Source organism: Coptis chinensis, chromosome 4, assembly GCF_015680905.1.
Source record: "Coptis chinensis isolate HL-2020 chromosome 4, ASM1568090v1, whole genome shotgun sequence".
Lineage (NCBI taxonomy): Eukaryota > Viridiplantae > Streptophyta > Magnoliopsida > Ranunculales > Ranunculaceae > Coptis > Coptis chinensis.
Window position 1 is genome coordinate 108,320,923 of NC_141459.1, and position 25,878 is coordinate 108,346,800.

The window sequence follows — 25,878 nt, forward strand, 5'->3', positions numbered from 1 at the left end:
GTAGTGATGGTGTAAAGTGATTTCGTTTTTTATTTGATTTGATGTATATGGGAAACCTAGAAAAGTTGTACTTTGTGAATGAACAAGTTTCTTCCTGGATATGCCATTTGTTTCTTTTGTGAGTTTTTTTTAATGATGAATATATGGTTACCATAGCCAACATTTGCGTGATCTGGACATTTTTTTTTAGGAAATAGTTCTGATTCGAATTCTGATAAAGTATGACTAGTTGAAAACTCTTCTTCTGAATAAGAAGAAAGATTCTCTAAACAAACTAGACTGTATTCAATCAACTCTTTCGGTTTCTGATCAACCGTTGATTACATTCAATAGTAATGGTGCTTTGATAGTAATCGATGTGTTGTTGTTGTCTTTCGTTTCTTCTTCTTCCTTAGTAGTAAGATGTGTTGTTGTTGTCTTTCGTTTCTTCTTCTTCCTTAGTAGTAATGACTTTCAACTTGGAAGTTTTTTCTTCGTTTCTTCTTCGTCCAATTAGTAGTAGTGACTTTCAACTTGGAAGTGTTTTCTGTGAATTCACTTTGTGCCATTTGTGGAATACATGAAACTTCTGAAAAAGTGAAATTGCTTCAGAAACAGATTTGGCTTCAATTAGCAGCTCTTTGTCGTCATTCAACTTGACGGTGGAACATGATTCAACACATAAAGTTTCAGATAATTCAACACCTACATGAGCTTCAATAATTCCTTTCTTCTTCTTCTTCTTCTTGTTAACTTCACTTTCAGTTTCAGAATCAATTCTTCTTTTGAAACGATTAGATCTCGGATATGCCATTTGTTTCTTTTGTGAGTTTTATGAATATATGGTTACCATAGCCAACACTTGCGTGTTCTGGACAGTTTTTTTTAGATAATCTTTCTTCCTATCACTTAATTAAAGTGAGTTTATATGATAAAAATAATGCAATAAATACTAGATAGAGGCCAGAGGGTGATACGATGGTCTATGGTCTGCGGCAAGAGAGAAGGCTTTCAACATGAGGTCGGAAAACATATTCCAAACGTTCGTCAAGATTCAAAAATTTCAACTGATGCCGCTGGACATCATAACTATAGTACTCCTTTCCCCATCGGCTATCTCGTTTTAGGATCAAGCATTTCACATCCAAACCATCCAGTTTTGTGAATAACAACTGAGATTATTTTATATTCCCCACTGCAATCAAAATATGTGATTCCACGTACAATATCCACTTTTTTACTTCTTTGAGTACAAGGAGGCAGTTTGAGCAGCTGACCAGTAGCAGGATTGGCAATGCTTAGATTTCCAGTAGCACATATATCTTCTAGCAATACTAAACCATTGCAAGTACCTCTCACAAATTTTTTCCTTCTTATACTTAAACTACGAATGGAAACATTTTCATTCGTAACATGTACAAAATCAGGATCAAAATGCATGCGCCCCCATTTACGGTGTAGGGGGAGACCGGTTGGTATGGCCATCAAACCAAGTTTTGACTGACGAAGGTGGTCATCAATAAAATAGGAACTGCTAAATAAGTTGTACCACTGTTTGCAATCATAACCTCAATTTGTTAATTTTGCAAGCGCAAATCCCCCTGAAAATTTCAAAGATGATATTGTCCTCAAGATATGGCACAACCAAATTGCTCCTTTTATCGCAGATTGTCTCTTCAAAACTTTTCCTGCATTCCATCATCACCAAGTTTTCCTCCATTACCGAACTTGCTACATGAATCAAAAGAAAAAAAAAGAAAAAATCACTCAACAGTCTTACGGAAATATCTGTTAAGCATGAGGATCTACGCAACACGTGTATTGACAAATACAGATGTGTGGTTGAGCCGTTGAGATCAAGGATGAGTGTAGGGTTGGTTTTAGTAGGAATTTTGTAATGATGGAGAGTGGTTGGAGTAGTTCGTATATTACGGTGATTGGTTGTACAAGTATGGCCTTGGTAATGATTGTATCTGGATAAGGGATGGTGTCATAAGATGAAGCGTTCTGCGTGAGATCGTCTTGTTCGACCTGCGTTATCCTAGAGCGAGTTGAAGTAGACCACCTACATGAGGCGAGCTGCTTATGAAGCATTGCTTGGAGGACGATGACATAGGTCGGTAGAATATCTCTACTTATGCTGGACGCGTGCCTGATATTCATTAGATGTGAATATTACTCCCTCACACAGCCCCATCTTAGTAGGTTGTTTTATACGGAGAAGCGATATACTGAGAAAGAACGGTGGCGCGTGGTTGACATAAGTGAGGAGGAGAACGTTTGCGGACAGAAATATCCACCGTGCTGGAGAGATCGTTTGGTTATGTACCACAAGCTGATGGTGGACTGTAGTGGGCACGTGATTGACACGTGGGAGAATTTGAGCAGTTGAGGAGAAAAATGCGCCTCCTCTTTTTTCGAGATTTTGAAAAGACAGCTCCTTGGCAGGCGTGTGGGCTATGGTTTAGGGTGCAATCATGATGCGTTGGGAACTGGAGGGTCGGTCGCATAAAACACCTTTTGGAGATCGGAAAAGTCACTTTTTGTTTCTCCTTTAGAAAAACTCAAAGTTAGAACTCTTCAGGTTAGTGCTTCCACCATTGTTGCTCTTTGTTTTTCTTTTGCTCTTGCTTTTTTCCATTCAGTTGTTAGGTCATTGGTAGATTATATTGTTTAGGATTAGTAATCATTAAACAAAAAGGGAGATGTCTGATTCTGATGACACTCGATTTGAAGAGATTCGAGAGGTGTCGTTGAGTTATGGTGAAATGGAGGAAGAACAGGAGAAATCAATGGGGTTTGAGAGTGAGGATGTGGATGAGGATGTAGGATCTGATTCGGTTGTTGTTGTAGCTAGTACTTCAAGTCGTGAGGAGGTCGTCCTCTAGTGGGTTTCCCCTTAGGGTGGTAGATAAGCGTGCGGTGAAAGCTTTCGTTGATCTGAGGGAAGCTTATAGTATCCACGTGGGCGACCTGGAGATACACGAACTGAGAGAGAATGTAAAAGTGTTTAGTGAGAGCTACACCCCACTGAACTACGGGATAGTAGTTTGCGAGGGGCAGCTGAGGGCTGGTATGAGGATACCGCTCTCGAGTCTGACTTGTGAATTTTTGAACTTTTGTGGGAAAGCGCCCTGCCAATTTGTAGGTAATACTTGGCGGCTGCTTAGGGTGTTCGACCTGCTGAATGCGAGTGGTGAATATCGCATAGGGTCGCTGACATTATTGAACATTTCTCTATAAAGCGATCTAGCACTTTTAACTTTAGCTTGCAGACGGTCACGAAAAAATCTAGTGTGTTGGATGGAGTGAGCAACGAGTCTTGAGAGAGGAGGCCGTTGTTGTTAGTGGGGAACTTCTATGTCAGAGTATTTGGTGTGATTACTAGGGTTTGTAACCTTTCGGGTGGGTAGGAGTGTGTTGTTCTTATTGTTTTGATTTTGTGATTATTGACATTGTATCTGACATGTTTCTGTGTTGTTTTTATAGAGCTCGTTATAAAAAAGCCAACTAAGCTGGGTGTGATAGAGGAATTTGTGAAGCTAACTCGAGCTGAGAAACGGGAGAAGCTACCTGAAGTAGCGAACTATTTTGTGGAAAAGGGAGGTCGCGCGATGAGAGAGAAGAGGAAGAATCAGAAGAAAAGGGCTTGGGGCCTAACTGTTTGTGAAGCTTCCAGTGAATCAGAGATGGAGAAGAACAAGAGCAATCAGAAGAAAAGGGTTGTTGTTGTTTTTTTTTTTGCTAAATCTTAGTGATGTACACACTAACACACTAGATTGTCCTGACCCTGATGCATGGAGCTGCCTACTCCGCTTCTCAAATTGGAAGAATGATTGGCAGACGAGCAGACAAATATTTAGAACTACTTTTCTTCCTAAACCACGAGTCTTTTGCCGACAAAACTAATTATAAACTATGATTGGAATCAATACTACAAAAAATCAAAGAGTTGCAGAGAAAGAAGAAATGCAACTAATTAAGTTGGTATCAGTCAGAATTACCAAGATTAAAACTAAACCAACTACGATGATGTATCAATACCAAAGAGGACGATATTTACACTGGTATTTATCCAAATTAGTATCGCAACATTTATATACCATCTATAAAATCTCGATATTTATTGCAATATATCACGATATTTTGTACTATGGGTTGGATAAATAAATTTTAGAACCCAACTAGGGAGGGTTCATATTGGATGGTCAACCCGAGTTGAAAAATAGTCGCAGATGCTTTTTCTTTATTTATTTCTTTCCTTCTTTAAATACTTTATTTTAGACTCCATTTTTTCTTTTATCGCAGCCGAAAAAGCCGATCGATCGAAAAAAAAACCCTCAATCAATCAATCAATCAAAATAAAAAAAACCCTCAATCAATCAAAATAATAAAAAAAAAACCATGGATGAAGAGTACGATGTGATTGTTTTGGGGACTGGTCTCAAAGAATGCATCCTCAGCGGTCTTCTCTCTGTTGACGGCCTCAAGGTGATTATTTATTATTTATTACATCTCTCTGATCTATAACTTTCAATCATTTATCGGAAGTTTTCTTTCTAATCATTTAAATAAATGTTAATTATTAGTCTGATCCATCAAAAAGTGATTCAGTGTTGTATTTGATAATAAATCAGGTGCTGCACATGGATAGGAATGACTATTACGGCGGAGAGTCAACTTCGCTCAATCTCATTCAGGTTTCCATTTATTTTTTACTTAGTCCAAAAAATCACTTTCTTTCTCACTATGTTTTAATTCACAGCTGTGGAAAAGATTTAGGGGAGATGACAAGCCTCCAGCACATTTAGGCTCTAGCAGGGACTATAATGTGGACATGATCCCAAAGGTTGCCCTTTCTTTTATTGCTCTCTTTCATCCTGCATAGAGACCAGAATTCACTTTCAATTCTACTAATACCTAGTCGAATAATTTTCTTCCTACTAGTTCATGATGGCAAATGGTACCCTGGTGCGCACGCTCATCCATACAGATGTTACAAAATATTTGTCCTTTAAGGCTGTCGATGGAAGTTTTGTCTTTAACAAAGGAAAGGTATTACCTATTTTTTCCCTCACTAGGTTAGCTTTCAAGATCTTAATCCGCTTTGTTTCTACCTATATGGCTTTTCTGGACATAGCTAATATCTCCTCTTGTCATTGCCACAGGTTCACAAGGTTCCGGCAACAGACATGGAGGCCCTGAAATCTCCACTCATGGGTTTATTTGAGAAGCGCCGTGCTCGCAAGTTTTTCATTTACGTTCAAGATTACAAAGAAAGTGAGCCACAAACACACGAGGGAATGGACCTTACAAGAGTAACTACAAGACAACTTATTGCGTATGCTCTATATCATAGCCTTTGTTTTCTATATTTGCTTCTGGCTTGCTGTGTCTGCAGTCAAATATGGTGCAATTTTTAATTTGCTTTTAAGAATTTGTGTGATGATCTCTTTCAACAAGTAAAATTAGAGTATTTTCGAGAACAAGGGGAAGGAAATGCATAAAATCTTGCTGTTAATAGGGAAGCCTTGTATAATTGGTGGGTGTTAGTGTGTTAACTACATGCCCTTTTGATGGACTTGAGATTTGATGATATAGTTGTAACACCTTGTGATTTTCCTAAAGAAAATAGGGTTCCGTAAGTATAAGTGTAAGCACCTTTGTCTGTTTGTGTCAATTTTTTTATGGAATTAGATACAAGTCAACAACTATTATTAGTCACAAAAAATGAAAATAAATCAATGAGATGGTGTTCTGCATTGGTTTTACCTCTGTGAGAAATATATCATCAAAAGATCTTCTAATTTTTAGGTTCAAATGGTCAGTATTAGCGTACACCGTTTTACTCAATATATATGCATTTTGATAATTCAATTATGAGTAAGTGAACACCAGAAAAAAAAAAAAACAACAACAACAACAACAGCTAGCTCACTGTACTTATGATGTATTGAATGTGCCGCAGTCATCAAAACTAACTCTGCTGTTTTAATTGTAGACTTCTATTAGAAGCAAATATACAATGGCTTTGTCTAAGAAACCAGAGGCTTGGGTCACTTCTGGGAGCTGCAACTGTCGTCTTTTAGTCAACCATATTTTTGTGAAATGTCTTTTCATTTGTTCTAATTCCCTTCTTTGAGCATTCTTCTATATTTCTTACTGTTCAAACTTCTGAAAGTTTCACTAAACAATCTATTTGAAAACTTTTAATTCGATTCGAATGAAACAATATACCATGAGTTTCTGCTCACAAAAATTTGTTAACCTTTTCTCAGGAAATACGGTCTCGATGACAACACAGTGGACTTCATTGGTCATGCTGTGGCACTTCATAGAGATGACCGTTACCTTGATGAACCTGCACTTGATACAGTGATGAGAATGAAGGTGATAATCTTAGTAGCACCACCATGTGTTTACCTTTGCCGTTATCAGATTCTAATAGTCCCAGAACTCTCTGCTAATGCGTGAATATTTGTGTTTGACAGCTTTATTCAGAATCTGTAGCACGTTTTCAAGGAGGATCACCGTATATATATCCTTTATACGGCTTAGCAGAGCTTCCTCAGGTACTCTTTTGATGTATACTCAATTACTCATGCTTTGCAAACCTGAATTTACAGGGGTAGTTGATCCACCTGATTTGGTTTAATTTCTTGTTTTCAGGCATTTGCACGGCTCAGTGCAGTGTATGGTGGAACATACATGCTAAATAAACCTGAATGCAAGGTATTTCCCTGATTGTTTCTGTAATACTCTTTATCATTTGGTAGTACACTTATTCAGAGTGCACATGTCACCTTTCTCTACATAAATTGGGGATGTGTTATTGATGGCTTTGCTGTAATGTCAGGTAGAGTTTGATGAGGAAGGAAAGGTGTTTGGTGTCACTTCCGAAGGGGAAACTGCCAGATGCAAGAAAGTTGTCTGTGATCCTTCTTACTTGCCCAATAAGGTAAATGTCATAAATTTTGCTCCTGTCCGACTATATATTCATGCCTCGATATTTGCACGAAGTAATAAAGGAGATGGAAATCGAACTTTGCAAAGAAAATTATAATGTTAATTTCTTTAACACAGTAGCAACTGCACGTTTTATATCGCAATAATACGGCAATATAGAAGGAACAGGTTTTAAGAAAGCAAGTTTAGAATCTCTATGCTAATACATGACTTCTAATGATGAAACAGGTTAGGAAGGTTGGGAGGGTTGCCAGGGCAATCTGTATTATGAGCCATCCTATCCCGAATACAAATGATTCTCATTCGGTGCAAGTCATCCTCCCTCAGAAGCAATTAGGCCGCAGATCAGACATGTGAGTCCTTTTTATATTTGCTGATGATCGAGAAATCTAACCATGCTTTCTGGTATTATCACTATTTTATTTGGATCTGGAGTTCTGCACACATTTTGTTGTCTGTCAAGATTTTACCTGATATGCATCAACTCTATGATATTGTTGTAATGTTGTCTATCAAGGTTTTACCTCGTATGCCTAAAGGTGAACTCTATGATTTTATAATAGATAACAGTATTAACAATAAAAATCCGCATATAACTGAGATAAACCATGAGGCGCCAAGCCTTTTCGAGGCTTAAGGCAAGACTCAAAGGTGATTAAGGTGTAAACCTCGATGTAATTTTTCTTTTGATCGTTAGCCTCAATGTAATATACAAGCCGGTTTAAAACGATCTAGTAGAAAACTAGAAACAGCATTAAATCAAGAAAAATGAAAAACAAAATGTTTTTTTTTGTTGGGTGTGGGGTGGGGGTGATAAAAAAATAAAATAAGACCCAACTTTGTCTGCTATTGGGTCTACAAAGTCACGTGCTTCAGTAAGGCACACTGAGGCTTACCCCTCATATAATCTCAGGCCATTCACCCTACTGCAGTGAGGCACAAGCCTCTTATTGCGATTTCTTGTAAAATGGTTGAGGTGCATGCCTTGATGTGGTTTTTAAGCACTGTATATATTTATAAAGAAATTACAATTTAGGTAATTTTGAACTCTATGGTGCTCAAAATGTCTGTATTTCATTGTTTGCTTTTATTTCTTATAGAAGTTTGCTTCGATGCACATAGCAGTCTTGAAATTCTATAATATATATGAATTATTCTCTGACTTTAGGACACACATCCTTGATCTCTATCCTTTTTTTGGATTGGCAAGCCTGTTTTAGAAGAGATCAGTAACTAAATTGGTGCTGACAGGATTTGATCGCCAGACCTCTGGTATCATCACCCAAAGGTTTTACCAACTTTGCTTGTTTACACCTTCATTGATCTCTATCCTTCTAGATGGTAGAACCATTATCTTGATTTTGGTTGTTGTGCTATTCCCTAGCAATAAAATTTTGATTAGCATCAAACTTTGATGGTGTTCAATGGCCACTGGTCTAATCTGGGGTTGGACTACTGATAAATATTAAAACAGAGTTTTTAGGCTTGTGCTGAGTGCTTCTTTTTTTATCAACTGCATATATAAATTGGTTTCCTATCCATGTTCATCAGTTCAGAACTAATGGCATGTGTACCATTATCATATTCTACCTCTGATGCTCGTCATTATGCGTATTTTTTCTAGCTGCATTGCCTACTTATTGGCATTTCACTGCCTAGGTATTCTGTCTCTATATTGCTCTTATGTGGCAGTCTCTCTTTTTTTTTTTAAAAAAAAAAGGAAGTTTTCAAAGCCGATGACAAATTGTTTCTGTCGTTTGATATCTCCATCTTATTATGTCCTCTAAATCCTGTTTCGTCAGCATATTTAGACTAGTTTAGAAATCAAAGGAATCAAACATAAGTAAGACCAGTTAATGTTGTTGGGACAAGCCAATAATGACTTTGACTTTCTTTGATGAAGGTCAAAGCAGGAGCTGTGAATATTACTAGCATATTCGTCATTAGTCAACAATCAACATTTTGAAATCTGATCTTTCTCTACTTTCTATTGTATTGGGGTTGATTATTACTATTATTTTTCTTTTGTTTTTTCTTGGTTTGTTTTTGTTTTCTGAATCATTTAGTACACACCAATACGGTCTTTATGAGACCAGATTTTACTGTAGCTTTCACTGTTTACATGTTGGTAAGTATTTTAATGGCTCTGACTGAACAGGTACCTCTTCTGCTGTTCATATTCACACAATGTTGCTGCTAAGGGAAAATTCATTGCCTTTGTTTCTACGGAAGCAGAGACTGATCATCCCGAAGTTGAACTGAAGCAAGGAATCGATCTTCTAGGGCCTGTTGACGAGATATTTTTTGATGCCTATGATAGATATGAACCTGTCAATGAACCCTCCCTGGACAATTGCTTTATATCAATGGTGAGTGATAAACTTGTTGATGGAAACCTTTCTTGTGGCCAACCTTTTGTTTTCAGAGACGATTAATGACCAAGTTTATGTGCCTAACAGAGTTATGACGCCACTACACACTTTGAGTCAACTGTTATGGATGTGCTCAACATGTATACCCTTATCACTGGAAAGGTAACAGTTAACTAATCTTTTTGCTTGATTTTTACTCTTGTTTTATGTTCCGAATCTGTAAGCTGGGTAATCTTTTTGTTATGGTCATACTCTTGTTGGTACATGGGTAGGTTTTGGCATTCAAAAGAATTTTGTATGAAATTGAAAATGCCCATTTTGTTTTGATCAAAACTGATGTTATCAAAGCTGATGTGGCAGTAGGCCTGTCTCCGTGATACAATTTTAGGAGATACTAAGGCATGTAGGTTTCAAGTGACCAGCATGTTATGAATTTTTGTTGATTGCAACACCAGTAGAGAAATCAGGGGCACAGAACTTGTGTTTCTGGGCAATGTTCTCCATTCTCAATCAAGTTTTGTGCAACCCGCACCATTGGTTGCAGGGTGTCAGGATTATTAGAGTTCTTCTTCCTTAGCAACATATTCACATTCTTCAATGTGTAAGATCTTGAATGTGGGTGTTCACTGAGCAAATTAAGATTTTAAAGCAAGTGTTTGTATAATTGGAATGATCTTCCACTAGGATTTGAGTCATAGCACTTGTGTTTGGTTGCTTCATGTAGCAGGTGCTTATAGGGCACCTGTACATGCAAAGTAGGCTTCACTTTACATAAAATTGCAGACAAATGTGTAGGAACCACTGGTATAGGTTATTTGAGATGTGTAGATGCAATCCTGAAGCCTCACCTTAGGATACGAGGATGCTTAACTGAAAAATTGTTCAAGAAAGGGTAAAGGTATTTTTAATTTTTGTTTTTACTTGTTTTTAATTTTTTTTGTATGGTATAAGATATATTTCAGTACCTCCAAATGATACAATCCTCACTTGGCAAGATTCTACTTTCCAAGGTTAAACCTTCCATCAAACACAAGATCTAGAATTTATTTACATTACTAGGCAATGCTATCCCAATTACGTGCGAAGTCTTGAAACCTTAAGTCCTTGAAAGTCGCTACTTCCCTAGACCAATTATAAAGAGTTTTGTTTTATTTCTAACAAGATTTTGAATCTCTCCTTTGTCTTGTTTTGGAAGATTCTTTGTTTCATTTCGTTCCAAAGAACCCATCTCTAGGAATTTGTTATGGAGTTGGAGTATGTGTGATGATGTCCCCACCAAGCGCTTCCGGAATCCTATCCAGCGGTTGCAAACCGATGGCAAAAGCGTGGGGAATGTTAAAATCATTAGTTTGCATGACATTAGGATTTTGTGCTTTCAATGAATTGATTCGTATAACAATGACTGTTTTGATGAGCAGGTACTCGACCTCAGTGTGGATTTAAGTGCTGCCAGTGCTGCGGAAGAATGAGAAGCTGGCGTTATACTTGGTTTAACTATTTATGCTTGCATCTTCTGTAATTTTATGAGATTGTCATGTTTCCAATGTCTGTAACGTTGCAGTTAAGGTGAATCTACTCAGTCATGAAATCCGATCCTACAACATGGATTTGTTTGATGCAAACTGATGAAGAGTTTCATGGCTAGTGAATAGTCGTGTTTTATATGCTTTTTCATATGAGGTTTTCAATCATCTGCACAAGGAAGCAAGGAGCACTATAGGTCATGCTAATGGGTCTGCATGTTTTGTTCGTGTTATTGATTTTAGTGCAAAGGTGCAAGTAGAATTTCACATTTAATTTGGTTGAAGAGAGTGGAAAAGGCACATGCTTTTGCCTTGTTGTGCATTAGCTTTCTTGTGTGCGAGCTCTGGTGCGTGTTAAATTGAACATGCATTTCTGTGGATTGACATGCCAACACATGCGTGACAAAAGAGCAAAGGCTTATATGTTTCTCTCTACCTCTTTCTCCACTACCCCAATATGCTTCGTATGAATTGAAGATGGATCACTGTGGTCCGCAGTACAAAAGGACCAAGCAAAGAAAAATTGAGGCAAAAAGGCACGGCCATGATAAAAGGGCAAATCCCGAGTGAATAGTCAAGTGCTATATGCAGTGACAAGTCAAGTGACTCAAGTAAAAGTAGCCAGAAGGGCTGAATCTTAAAAATCATCAAAAAAAAGGGGATGGAATAATTAATTAGTGACACCAATGGCTCCTATCCCCATAAAAAGATTTGTTTAAATTTCTCTAATATATTCTTAAATTGCTATCACCTCTGACTAAATTTTCCATTTCCCAAATACCAACCTAGATGAAAATCCAAGTTTGCTGTGTTTCATTTTATTTTTGACCCATTTTTTATCTGTATCTCATTATAAAATTAAAAAAAAAAAAATCTCTGTGTTAAATAGGGAATAATAAAGGTCCAAAACCTTTCGGTCTCTCTTAACTCAAAACCCAAAATAAAAATCCCACTCTAAAAACCTTGAACAAACCAGTGGAAACTCCCTTTCGAAATCTCATTTAAAACTCTAACACTTTAAATTAAAGCGGAAACACATTAAAAAAAAATCATTATAAACAAACGGAAATCATTCTCCTATTAAAATCGGACCAAGAAAAAGAAGTTTTAAAACTTAATTCAAAATAATTTTTGTTAAAATCCTAATCCACTAAAAGCTTAATCAACAAAAATATCTATTTTGGAGCTGGAGCAGGACAATCATGCACTTCTTCATTTTGAGCTTTGTTCAAATTTCCACGATTTTGGTATTCTCTATTGGAGTGTCAAGAAAATCATCATGTGGATCAATACCCCCCCCTGCCACTAGACGATTCAGAGCAAGAAGGTAGTGACCACCCCAAATTTGTTTTTTAACTTTTTTACTATTATATTGCTATCACCTCCCTACTTCCCCTCCCAAAACCATCTGGAAAAAAAGTATATCAAAACCCAAAATAAAAAATAAAATAAACCAAAACAACTAAATAAAAACATAAACAACAATCTAACTCGGACCCGATCAGAACCTTGATTCGAATATATAACAATATCTTTTGGAAAGAATATAACAATAAATTTAACCCTAATAAAGTTGAAAACTTACTAGACGATTCAATGGATGTGGACCATTTTCAAATGGGAATAGAATGAAATTTAAAAATTGTCTCATTTGAAAATTAAAATAACAACAGACCAAAGAAAACTTATACCAAAATAACAATGAACCATGAAGCTTGATGTTTTACATTCCAAAACTTGAGAAAAATTGATGTTTTACATTCCAAAGACACAGAATTCGAAAAAGTAGAAGACCAAATGGTGCCATTCATAAGCCATTTCAAGTAGTCTGTGCCTCTGTGGCAGCCACCAAAGGGTGTCGAAAGGGTCAATAGCAACCACCAATAACAAAACTATCACTTAGAGACTTGGAAAGCCATAATACTCAAAGAAAGTATTGCCAACCATAACAAATATCAAAATCTATTGATGCTAATAATCAACAATATGTTGACTCCTTTAATCTACATGATTTGATAAACTAAATTTATTATTATTTTATTTTGGTAAAGAAGTGAATTTGATATTGCTTGTGCCTTGTGGTTTCATAGGTTTGCTCCCATTTTAGTAGCCAAATATCGCCAACTATAACTGAAGCTAGCTACTCGCAGTAAACTCACTACACAAATTTGACTTTATAAACTTGGTTTACAACTTTACATTACAAAGGAAGAAAAAAAGCAAACACTAAAGGGAAAAAAAAAACATATGAAGCAAGTCAAAAGAAGGCAGTGGTACGTTTTCAAAGCATTCAAGATATAATTAAGCACCTCAAACAGGTCCAATTGCAATTAATCCACGAACACTTTGTCCTTTATGCAACACAAAAACAAGAAGTATAACAGGTATCAACTCTAACCAAACCCCCAAATTAACGATGTTAACTCAAAAGAGTTCATAGTCCTGGATATGCACCAACTTGTAGCAATATTCTTTGAATTCTCAAAGGTCTATTAAAAAATATTAACTGACACTAGCAAACTTCACCAAATATTATAATTTCAAATAATCTCAATAACAGGGAACTACTAAAATAAATAGCGTGCAGTAAGAAATAACATAGTTGTCAGAGAGACAATAAGACTCGAGTATTCTTTATGTGAGAAAGGAAAATAGGCAGCGAGATGGAGCTGCATGGAGCCGGTCTTGATTTGGCCCGTGGGCAAACCAACATAAAGGTCTGCAATAAACGTATCCTCCTCAGTTTCTCCATTGTTATGGCTTCCCATCACACCCCATACCAATTTGATTAACCTTCAGAAGAAGGGCATTGCAGGTGTTCTCCTTGATTGCCTTATCCACACGCTTAGGACTGGTAACAGGTAGATCATCCCTGACAATTTGTACTTGGCGCTTCATCTCACAAGTTAACTAGGCAGTGTTCCCAATCATCTTGATCAAATGGGTCTTCAATAGATACAATAAGGTAAATCTTCCACAAAGGACTTGTAAACATTCTTCAAACTGTCCCCTGATATTTTTTGTGACCTATCGTTTTTCTCTTCTTTGAAATTCAAACCATAAGTTTTATCCCTTCTATCATAAAACTCAGAAGCAGCGACATCCATCTCTCCCAATCACAACTTTTCCAGTATATCCAGCCTTTGTTTTTAGCAGTTCAAGACCCTCTTTGCTTTCTTGAAAATTATGAGCAAAACCACCTTCAGTACTAACATTAGTAGCATCTTTACCATACTTCTTCTTGATAACATCTTTACCATACTTCTTCTTGATCATTGCCTCCTTAAAAGAAGATGCCCTCATGGGAAGAATCATAAACTCAGGCATTGCCGTCTTATTGCCTGCATGTGAACCTCCATTGATGACGTTGAATGCTGGTACATGCAGCAGTAAATTCTTGTTACCAGCAAGATTGGCCATGTACTTGTAGAAAGGGATCTTAATCACAGTAGCTCCTGTTTTACATAGAGTAGTAGACAGAGCCAAAATTGCATTTGCACCAACCTTCTGCTTGCACCAACCCCACTCATTGTTTGTTCCATTGAACTGTTGTACCATGAAGTTGTCAATCTCAGTCTACTTGGTTGGACCCTTCCCAATCAATGCAGGCCCAACATTTGCATTTACATTCTCCATAAGAGCATTCCCAATGCAGACAACTTTTTTTCACCTCCACGTAGGACTATTTCCCCTCTATTTCTCTCTTTGTTACTTTGTGGTGAAAAACAAGAAAATGTTGCCCAATGCAGAGGTGAATGAAGAGGTGACTTTAAACCTCGGAGTCTCGGACGGAATGTTTGATTCCGTCTGAATGTAAAAATCAAAAAAATGACTCAGACGGAATGAAACATCCTGTCCGAAATTAAAAAAAAATCGAAAAAACATGCGGGACCAACAAAAAAAAAAAAAAACACACGAGACGGAATAAAACATTCCGTCCAAAGCTCACAACTCAGTGAAAATCTCGGTAGCAAGTGCTACTCTCATTATGACTTAGTTAGAAGTCACCGACTTTGTCACCCTTGCACTGCGCAAGGGTTTTTTTCTCCAAAGGGGTGAAAACTCTCAATTTCTCATCATACTCACTTGCATTGGGAACCATAGAGAACCTTTCCCAAGGTAATATGATCCCCCATCTCTTAATTCCAAAGGTCATAAATACCAGTTGAAGCACCACTTGGAACAACAGCTCTTGCTAGAGTTCCATATCATAAAGAAAAAGGTCCACTTCAACAACACAGGGTTTCCACGGCTATCAAATATTTGTCTAGCTTTAATGTTTTTAATTGTTTCTCCCATTTTCCTTATTTTATTATAAAAACGCTCGGACGGATCTCTTTTTTTTTGGTTAGTTAACTTGTTCCTCCTATTAGATTGATAGACATTCCGGAATCCCATCTAACCAACGAACAACGTATTTTCTCTCTCATGTTTTTCATTATACCAGATGCTAAACCAAATTCCAATACAAGAATGTATGATCTCAGCTGGGATAAAGCCACACTGTTCCAGTAATATGATTTTTGAAGCTACACAAGATAGATAGTCTCTTGGTGATAATCTTAGTTATGAGTTTTGAAACAACATGAATCAGTCTCTTGGTGATAATCTTAGGAAACCGACAAACCAATCACATTATGCATCCACATCTTAAGCTTGTTGCTCCTTCAATTGTAGATGTATCCCAACAACTTTTTACATCATTTTTTTCATCGATAAAGATGTATAACAGCAATTGGAATCACATCAACACTCTGGACAACTAATCTCCTAGGACCAACCACGCTATTCCCATTAACACCCAATTGGGCGAAACCACATGGGTTGGGTCCTGGTCCATTCAAATTCAAGGGTGGGTCTGAACTCTGAACTGATAAACCCACACAAACCCTTCCCCTTTAGACAACATTAAGTAAACAGCCACACTCACTTCAAACAACACAGATGAGAGAGAGAGAGAGAGAGAGAGAGAGAGAGAGAGAGAGACTGGCAATGGACTCAACATTCTGGGACTTAAATATATCATCACCACAAACACTCCAAAGCTAGCCGAGCTCTCAGAACTCAACAGCTCTCACTGTTGAGTAATGGGTTCCCTCTTGGTATCATTCCTGCTAAGATGGAACTTGGTTCTTTTCTACTCCAGTCTCTCTTGCTTAGACCTTCTACTAATAATTGGTATGTACTGTTATTTGCAACTCTTTGTTTGTGCTTAAATTTGCCATCTTATCTTGAATTCTTTCTTGATACTTGATAGGTGGTGTGGAGTAATTGGTCAGTTTCGTCCCAAGAAACTAATATCATCAATCAAAGCAGAACTGTTTGGTGGTGCTGAGTTGGAACTACCGGCATTTCGTTGATAAGTCATTATTTGCACTTGGCTTATGCACCCAACCTTCCATAGCTCCTGCATCATCATTACTTCTAAGCACAGAACAGCATGGGGAGAGAAAGGGACGTCGCTCCAAGGCAAAGTTTTTTCACAAGGCAAGTTTTCTAGATAGAACTGATAATGGTATGCATATTTGGTTATTCTCTAATATTTTTTTTATTTCCTTGTCATGTTGGGAGGAATGTTTTATATACTTTCGTTCCTTTTGTTGTATAGGACATTCTAGGAACATATTCAGTTTAGCCAGCAGACCGTGTGTCAGATTCAATTAGCGGAAGCACCATTAGCTTATTTTAAGTTTTTATTGCAAGGCACATAACTCGTATGTCTTGATTCTCGCCCAGTCTTTGTTTCATACCCCTTTAAGGCCTTGGCATGAGGTTAATGCTGCGCTAGTGAGCAATTTGTGTTTGTGGCTTTTAGCTGTCTTGTTAAAACTATAGCACGGGTATTAGTCACGATTAATGATCTAGAAGTGCATTCAATTGAGTCCCGAGCTTTCAAAATATCCTGTCTTTCCTTGTAGGGAGCTTACTTACACTAGCCGCTAGGGGTAACTTATTATTTGGATGGACCATTTTACTAATTGCTTATGGTGCTTCTAACTATGCAGATATAACACACCCCCATGAGATGATTATAGCAAAGAGAAAATGATAATAATGACAATAATAAAGCAAGATCATAAGTCCACGACACATAGGTGTATGCAAAAGTCATTTAAAATCATTTAGCCGTACCTAATTCACTATGTCCAAAAGCAAAAATGGAGCACAATAGGGAAAGGGATTATGCTCTTTTACCTATATCACTAAGTGTAAATAACATAATTTAATGCGCAGAAATACCCTCCATTCACTGGCAGAAATATTTGGATTCATTGACCAGCTAGTAGTAACTCACTAGCAATGCTCAACATGTATGCCACAAGCATTTGTGAAATGTATTGTGGTTCCAATGAAAATGTCCTTGCTCATATATTTTTTTTTTCTATTTATATTGTACGTGAAGATGCTTTCATTTGGAAGGGCAGGTTTTTGGAAATATATGTAGCTTTTAGTCCAATATGGGGGAAAGATGATTTCAGCACCATATAAAATAAGTCGGTATATTAGTCAAATGTGTTAGATTTATCAAGTAAGTCCAGGAAATATTACCAGGAAGGGAGAGCTGAACAAAAGGATGATTCATCAATTATTCAATTTTCAGTTGTTACTATCAGTCCCTTTTTAGCCTTAGTAACATGAAAACTTCATATTCTTAAAATAATCTGTGTCGGACACACAGAAACACGGACACGTTATGCATACGAGTTCAAAGTATTTTTTTCTGTACTCTAAAAGACTAATAAAATAATTTATTAACATAGTTACAACTCGATGATATGCCACTTTCATAGTTATTTATTTGTAAGGAGGCTTTTTAAGGTCTTGAGCCCCATAATTATTTGTGTAACTATGAAAAAGTAATAGTTTTATTTATAGTTAGCTGTATCCATGTCCTATTCATATAGGTCCCGGAGTCAGACACTCCGTATCCATGTCGGAAACTGACACGCATATCTGTGTCAATGTGACTTAGGTTCTAATCCGAGATGTCCATATGGGTTTTGTGGAAGGAAAGGAATAGCCGTTTTTGACAATGCTGAGAGAGATATGCACCGGATCATCCTAGAATCAAAAGGGAATTCTCATTAGGCTTTTAGTGAGGTTGACATTTAAGGAATTTTTTATATATAATGGGAATATTTTGTAATTCATTTAATTTGGTTGTAGGGCTTTCTTCGTGTGCTGCTAAGGAAGCATGCTTTGTATTTCCTACATCTATAATGAAATTCTGTTCTGTTGTTAGAAAATGTCAACCAGTTTTTCTTTGAACTTTTAAAAAAAAAAAACATATAGTATTAGGACCATGTAACCTTAGGATTTCCTCGCTTTTTCCCCTCACAACCAAGAAAGAAAACTTATCAAATCCAGAGTATTCTGGAGAAGAAAGATAGACGACTTTGTTGGTCATCACTCATCAGGTCTTTTATCATAACACATCTGTCATCTTGCTACTCAATTGTTGTGCATATTTCTGTTGCTGTCTTTCTCTTACACCATATCTCTTCCAATTTCTCTCTTTGATTCTTGTTACATAGCTTGCCTCGCAGCTGTCAGAGGTCTTGTCCTTTCTCTAAATCAGCTAGGGCATTTCAAGTCTCTTTGTCAAAGCTATACATAGACTAACGAAGTTACCGCTGTTTATCCCTCCTTCTGAATTGCATGCAACAAGGCTTTCATTTGCTTCATCATATTTAAGTGGTCTCCTCTCCTTGGTGATTGATCGTATGTCTTTTGAAAATCCTATATGTTTTCAAGAATAAGCTATGGAGAAAAACTATAACAAATCCATAAAGTATTTATTCCAAAAATGACACCCAAAAGACGCTTTTAATCCTCCATGGGATGATCAGTCGCTTTTAATTAATTTATTTCTTTCTATATGTACTTTTGTGGTGGTGTTGAGGCAAAGATAAAATAATTGTTTCTTGGAACTTTTAACGACTTATGAGCTACTTAACTCCTGTAAGGTACTTGTTTATGAAAGATCTACCAGATCGTTTCTCAGAGTTTCTTGAATATGCAGCTACCTGAACATGATATTACACTGGAAGCAGCATGGCCTGAGCTTTTCATTGACCGTTACGGAAAATATTGGGATGTGCCAGAGTCGATCTCATTGGATATGTCATCTCTCATTTCTGATTCTGGATTGAGATACCGGTTTGGTGTGAACAAAAATAGCGGCCATCCGCAGGCTGTTAATGCCATAAATGGTGACCCGCCTTTAGCTTTAATGCCTGGAATATGTGCAAAAGCTGCCTTCTCTTATGAGAAGAGCAGTGACATTTGGAGACAAGAGGAGAAACCAAAAGATACCATTATTACGACAGAGAAGGGTAAATTTTTGTGGCCTTCTTATGATGTACGTCTCAAAGAACCTCATGCTGCAATATCGGGAATCCTTGGTAATTTTCCTTCCTTATGCTCGTATAGTTCCTCCTATTCCTTATTGTGAAATGTTGCTGCCTTTCTTATTCATTACTTTGATTATAAAAATTTCTAAACAATTTTTCTGCATAGTTACTGTTAAGTTTTTAAAGTTCATTATGTTGTGGTCTCAGTTTTTACGCTCATTGTTTAGTGCGGCATTTGGTTGCTTTCCCTGAAACTTTCTTCGTTTATCTTTGTTCATTGTTTTCTTTTGTACATTATTAGGCGGTACCTGTACTGCATGGTTTGGGGATAAGGAGAGGTCAGCTGTTGTTAATTCGGCACCATCAGAAGATGGAATGTCTATAGGTTCCTACACCAAGCAATGTTTAATGCTGACTTTTGGCTCCATTTGCTATACTTTCCAGCACGGGAAATTCAGGAAGTCATATGGGGATTCCGGTTGATACTCGTCTAGACATTTGTTCAGCTTCAGCTTTTGCAAAAGGAGCTGCCCATATAGTTTCAAATGCTCTCACACAGAAAGAGAAGCAAATCCACTCGCTCCTCCAAGGCTCAATGTTATCTTGCCGCAGCAGGTATTGTAATTTGTACCCTTTTGTTTCTCGGCACTTTCTGTGTGAAGTGGAGGATTGTTCAGATCATTGCAGGAAATATCCTTCTATTTGAATAGCATTAACATAGCTACAGTTACGAAGTTATGCATTAGTATTAATATATACTGGGTCTAAACATCCTTTTGGTTGAGTGTCTGACCTGAAAGATGAAAGGTCTGCTTGTTAGTTGGATTCAGTTAAAAGAACAGCAGTTTAGTCCCTAATGTCATTCTAAATAGCAAAGCGTAGTATAGTTTCTTGTTTATTCAGTGACAGTGATTCTCTATTTTGGAATCATCTTGGTCTCCATTTGGTTTGAATTCACCCAAGTTAATTACATATAAGACAAAATGGGGAGACCTTCCCCCACACACCCCTCAAGCTTTTGATAATGAGACAAGCATCGTCAAGAAGCTCCCCCACCCAACCCTCAGTACACACACACACCAGAATCAGCGTGGCTTAGGCATCTCCCTATGTTGTCAAAAGGAGGCTAGGAGCTAGGTTTTCCAACTGGTGTGTAGGGGCACCCACCTTGGCAACGCCTTTGTCAACAAGTTGCATCTAGATTCACTAAATTTTCATTAATGTTTTTGTTGAATAGATGATGGGTGACATCCTAGAGACTTAAGGATGACAATTTTTTGGATACTTTAATTTTTTAGGGGAATTCCTAAATTTGTAATGCGTGTACTTTTGTCATGTTTTAATTTAGTTTCCATTGATACCATTATGGTTGCTACTATTTCTTCAAGGTATAGGCAAACAGATAATTGGTAGTTGAAGACTATTTAAGAGTTCAAAAGTTGTAATAACGTTCTTGGTAACACAAATTAAAACTTATTGTGATTAGTTAAGAGTATACAATGCTTTATAATGTTTAAATTAAGAAATTCCTTACATTAACAAGTATTTCTATTCAGAAATAGTTTATAAATACATTTTCTAGTTTTTGGCACCTTTTCTTCACTTGGGGGGGGGGCAACCTCCTCACCTAGGAGGCTGTTGCGCCTTAAAAGTACTTTTTGCACTTAACTTTCACAGCACACATGATACTTTGCTGGATTATTCAATTGTGGTACATAATAAACTGTTAAATGATTATCTAGCGTTGAGATTTTAGAGACTCAAGTTGATGAAATCAAAGAAATTCGAAATTCAACATTTTCTGTTAAAAGCAAATATGAACTTTCATAAATTCAATGAAATAGTAGTTATATAACAAAGTTTGATACCTAGTAGTTATCACTTTTACCAGAAAATAGTAATCATCAGGCATAACCTTTTGCTTCTGCTGGAACCCTGGAAGTGTACAACTTAATCATATATCACTTGTATGATCATATTGACAGGTTATAGGGCCAATCGTCTTTCGCGTTGATTCCAAGATTTCTCTTGGTTCCACACCTGAGAAGCATGGCCCACATTTTGAGGATGTCATGTACAGCTTGAGTTATTCTCTGAGACTCCTACGCTCGGGGAAAGTTGTAGCTTGGTATTCTCCAAAGAGGAAAGAGGGGATGATTGAGCTCCGCCCTTTTGAATTCTAATTCTGAAAATTCTCAAGCTGAAGTACAATTCTAATGGAGCAAAGCTTTTATGGTTGTTTTTTTTTTATGATTTTTTTTTAATCCATTCAAAAGTAAGTTGATTGACATTCGGGTTCATAAGACTTAGCCCTTTGCTCTTTTTTGGCTGCTGAGATGGAACAGTTCCACCTAATCTTAGAACAAAACTGCACCACCTAAATGTGCTTGGGGACTGAACCATTTTAATGAGTTACTTTTTATTATCTCAGTGTACTTATATTCACACTAATTACATGTAGTTCAATATAAGCCCTATTGATTTTCAATGTTCTAACAAGCGCTAGGCAGTAGTCAGGCGGCAGGATGGTTGCCTAGCGCCTAGACCACCGAGGCACTAGGCGGTTGATTTTATGTATAAGTGTATATAATGCTACAAGAATGAAGAAACATACACTTTTCCCTGAAAGTGCATAGGAGTTCTCCAACCAAACATTTCGTGAAGTTCGAAGTTTAAACACAAATACTTAAAAAGGCACAAGAGCTCTCCAATCAAGAGTTTTGCATAATTAAAACGAAAACAAATATATGAACTAGTCAGTTAGGACTCTTAGCAATTAGTTGCTTTTTAATAATATTGACTTCTTCACTCAGCATGCTAGAATGATATTTCAATAGTATTGGCTGTTATATGACATATGGAAGATTAATGAACTTATCTAGAGGACTTCGTGGTGAGTAAAGTGATATTAGACTCCCTTGGTTGAGACAGTACTTACAAATCAAATCTTGTCATTAGGAGTTTATTAGAAGAAGAGCAAAAAGAACAAAATGCAAATTGACTGGGGGAGCTAAATTTTAGTTTGATTTAGGAATATCATGATTGTTGCTCTTCCTGAATTAGAGAAGAAAAGGTTATGTGTGCCTAGTCAGGACTGCGTAGACGGCTGCCTAGGACTTTTTTTAGGACACTACTGATTTTATTGTTCTTTTGTTTGGTAATGTACGCCATTTGGACCTGAATCTTACTCAATGCTTATATATGTGATCTTATTTGCAACTGTTCTCGACCTCCGAAATTTCAGTGGTCAAAACATATTATTGCTAATGAAGAAGAAAGTTTGGAGAGAAGAGAGAGAAGAAGAGGATATGACCTTAGTTAGTTTCGGCCTTGTATAACTCCAATACATGTAAGAAAATAAACGAGTTTTACATAAAGTCTTCCTAAAATCGCCTATGGAGATGTCCCTTAGAACTCCATGATCTGAAACCAGTTAGCACGTTTATGGTGTTAAATACAACTGTTACAAGAACTCCATGATCTGAAACCAGTTAGCACGTTTATGGTGTTAAATACAACTGTTACAAGAGATTTTAGGGATATAGAATGTCTTAGATTAAGTTTTAAATAGCTAAGTTGATCTCACCAATCAGTCCTGTGTTTGGTTCACGGAATCCAGGCCCCTTGAGAAGTTTCCGCGATATTCTCTTTGTTGTCTTCTCTCTAGTTCATGCAATATATGTAGGCATCTACCTCTCCTATTTTCTTTTTTTATCTCCTCCATCTTTCTCTCAGGCTAGCAGATTAGAAAAGCAACTTCCTCTTTCGTAAGATGCTCCCGCCCATTGTTGTGATTATTAAAGGAGGTAATACCTAACCTAATCAACCGCTACTTTTCAGAAATTCTTGCATTGAACAAAAAACAGCCTTCAGGCTTCATGTAGTATTGAAGTGTAATTAAGTTCGATACAGTTAGACAAGTTCTGAGATGAAAATCAATACTGTGGTAATAAACAAAAGGTCACATATGAAGAAAACACGTTTGAAAGTTGTTCTTAAACTGATCCACATAACAAATCATGTGCTTGTTGGTCATCCATGATGAACAATCCTTAAGAGTTTGATCCGGTTGTATCCCCTATTAACTGGTTAGCAGGAGTCCTCATGAGCGTGTTACATGTATCTTAATGTTAATATGATGCAGGTTTCATGTGTCTAACCTTATAGTTGGTTAGTTCCATTTTCTCTTCCAATGTGTCTTTAGTTTCAGTCTATCAACTAGATTTTGGACCCGGGCATACGCCCGGGATCTATTAAATATTTTGTGTGCTGAAAAAGCTTTACAAAATGTCTCACACAAATTTTCGAATCAGAATATATTTTTATTAAAAATAAATCAAAATACGTTAATGAGCAGCGATTATGGTGCATAAGTACTTGGAAACTAAGGGATCAAATTGAGATAGCATATTCACTTTGTGGTTTAGGATATTAATCCGTAATTTTTAAATAGAATTATCTTAAACTTGATATAGCTTGTATAATAGTTTTCTTAGATTTATAGTGATTTAGCGGTAAATTTTCGAATCAGAATATATTTTTATTGAAAATAAACCGAAATATGTTAATGAGCAGCGATTATGGTGTATAAGTACTTTGAAACTAAAGGATTAAATTGAGATAACCTTTTTCACTTTATGGTTTAGAATATTAATCCATAATTTTCAAATAGAATTATCTTAAACTTAATATAGTTTGTATAATAGTTTTATTAGATTTATGGTGATTTAGCTGTAAATCATCACCATTCAGCTTATGTACTAATGTGTACAAATCACTAAAACAGATTGATTATTTCCATATCATCAAAGAATACACTACTCTCATTTGAAAAGATTTATCACATGAACGTGTCCTATGAACGGGTGTCATTATATTAAATTATTCTAAAAAATATTAGCAACTATGCATAACTATGAAAAAATGAAAATTATATTAATTACTCATTTAAATTTCTTGCACCATTCTCTATAAAAAGGAAGCACCAAACCTTGATAAAACTCATCGACTTCTTTTTATTGTTAGGTTTAATAATATAAGTTTGATTAAAGTTTTTTGAGAATGTCTAATGTGGCCAAAATAATATTGAAGCTGCTTGAATAGCAAGACATTCCCAATCACAATAAAAAAGATTATAATAAATACTATTTAAAATGCAAAACTATATTTGTCGAGACATTTATTCTCTCTACATATAATACAAATATGTTTTAGGGTTATTAGTTCAATGCATTTGCATAAAGTTTTTGATTTTCCATTAATTATATATTCTTTAAGATTAGTTTAATGTAGTACGTTGCATCCAGTTTCTAATTTTTCATTAATTATTCTTTAAGGCTAGTTCAATGCAGTTGCATCAAGTTTCCAATTTTATGTTAATTATTATTTGAGGTTAGTTCAGTGCAATTGTATCCACTTTATGATTTCCAGTTAGTTATTCATTAAGGTTAATTCAGTACAGTTGCATCCAATTTTCGATGTTTCGTTAATTATTTTTTGAGATTAGTTCATTGTATTTGCATCCATGTTCCAATCTCCGTTAATTACTCTTTTGAGGTTAGTTTAATACATCCGTATCGGTTTTCGATTTCCTATTAATTGTTTTTCTAGGTTAGTTCGATAGTTTACAATTTCTATACAGTTTACATATATGTAAGGGTCTGTTTTTATAAATTCACTTTCGTTTTGGATTCCTAATTACTCGTAATTATTCATGTGAGAATGCTAAAAAAGTGGACATTTATGCTTTGAGGTCAGTGCGATGCAGTTACATCCGACTTTCGATTTCTAGTTAACTATTTTTTTAGGTTATTTCAATGCATTTGCATCCAATTTTTTATTTTCCGTTAGTTAATATCTGATTTTAGTTTAATGCAATTGCATCCAGTTTTTGATTTTCCGTTAATTATTCTTTGAGGTTAGTTCAATGCAGTTGCATCCGATTTCCGATTTTATCCTAATTGTTTTTTGAGATTAGTTCAATGCATTTGCATCAAGTTTCCGATTTCCCGTTAATTATTTTTTGAGGTTAGTTCAATGCAGTTACATCAAATATATAATTTCCCGTTAATTATTCATTTAGGTTAGTTCAGTGCGGTTTCATCCATTTTTCAATATTTCGTTAATTAGTCTTTGAGATTACTTCATTGCATTTGGATCAAGTTTCCAATTTCCCGTTAATAACTCTTTAAGGTTAGTTCAATGCATCTGCATCTAGTTTCTAATTATTTATGCTTTGAGGTTAGTTCGATACAATTATATCCGGTTTCTGATTTCCCGTTAACTATTCTTTGAGGTTATTTCAATGCATTTGCATTTAGTTTCCAATTTCCCACCAATTATTCTATGAGGTTAGTTCAATGCAGTTGCATTCAATTTTTTATTTTTTGTTTATTATTTTTTGAGTTAAGTTCAATGCATTTGCATCATGTTTTTGGTTTCCCATTAATTATTATTTGAGGTTTGTTTGATGTATTTGCATACCATTTCTAATTTTTCGTTAAATATTTTTTAAAGATTTGCATCCAATTTCTAATTTCCCGTTAATTATTCTCTGTTGTTAGTTTAATGCAATTTGTATAAAGTTTCTAATTTCCCGTTAATTACTCTTTGAGCTCAGTTATGTATTTGAATCCAGTTTTCGATTTCCTTATAATTATCTAATGTGGTGTGTAATACCAAGTT

At 36.1% G+C, this 25,878-nt stretch overlaps 1 protein-coding gene and 2 pseudogenes across 2 annotated transcripts; 2 read left to right on the top strand and 1 right to left on the bottom strand.

Moving 5' to 3' along the window:
• Nucleotides 1–4,194: 4,194 nt before the first annotated feature.
• On the top strand, nt 4,195–10,991 carry LOC147506932 (guanosine nucleotide diphosphate dissociation inhibitor 2). The gene is made up of 13 exons (XM_086558982.1): nt 4,195–4,470; nt 4,617–4,679; nt 4,745–4,828; nt 4,927–5,034; nt 5,148–5,320; nt 6,258–6,369; nt 6,471–6,551; nt 6,649–6,711; nt 6,836–6,937; nt 7,174–7,298; nt 9,104–9,314; nt 9,405–9,479; nt 10,736–10,991. The coding sequence occupies exons 1-13, from the start codon at nt 4,384–4,386 to the stop codon at nt 10,784–10,786; spliced, it is 1,335 nt and encodes a 444-aa protein (XP_086415108.1). The 5' UTR covers nt 4,195–4,383; the 3' UTR covers nt 10,787–10,991.
• Nucleotides 10,992–13,552: 2,561 nt separating this feature from the next.
• On the bottom strand, nt 13,553–14,620 carry LOC147506933 (enolase pseudogene; annotated as a pseudogene).
• Nucleotides 14,621–15,860: 1,240 nt separating this feature from the next.
• Nucleotides 15,861–21,606, top strand: LOC147506934 (protein TRIGALACTOSYLDIACYLGLYCEROL 4, chloroplastic-like; annotated as a pseudogene). The gene is made up of 5 exons (XR_015194031.1): nt 15,861–16,018; nt 16,098–16,327; nt 18,864–19,245; nt 19,496–19,809; nt 21,180–21,606. The product of XR_015194031.1 is annotated as a protein TRIGALACTOSYLDIACYLGLYCEROL 4, chloroplastic-like (transcript).
• The last annotated feature ends 4,272 nt before the right edge of the window (nt 21,607–25,878 follow it).

What these genes read in the sequence shown, in the direction of transcription:
- LOC147506932 (XM_086558982.1), top strand. Translation starts at nt 4,384, where the DNA reads ATGGATGAAGAGTACGATGTGATTGTTTTGGGGACTGGTCTCAAAGAA. An exon ending in TCTCTGTTGACGGCCTCAAG is followed by an intron (nt 4,471 to 4,616) that starts GTGATTATTTAT and finishes ATAATAAATCAG; the next exon opens with GTGCTGCACATGGATAGGAA. An exon ending in CTTCGCTCAATCTCATTCAG is followed by an intron (nt 4,680 to 4,744) that starts GTTTCCATTTAT and finishes TTTAATTCACAG; the next exon opens with CTGTGGAAAAGATTTAGGGG.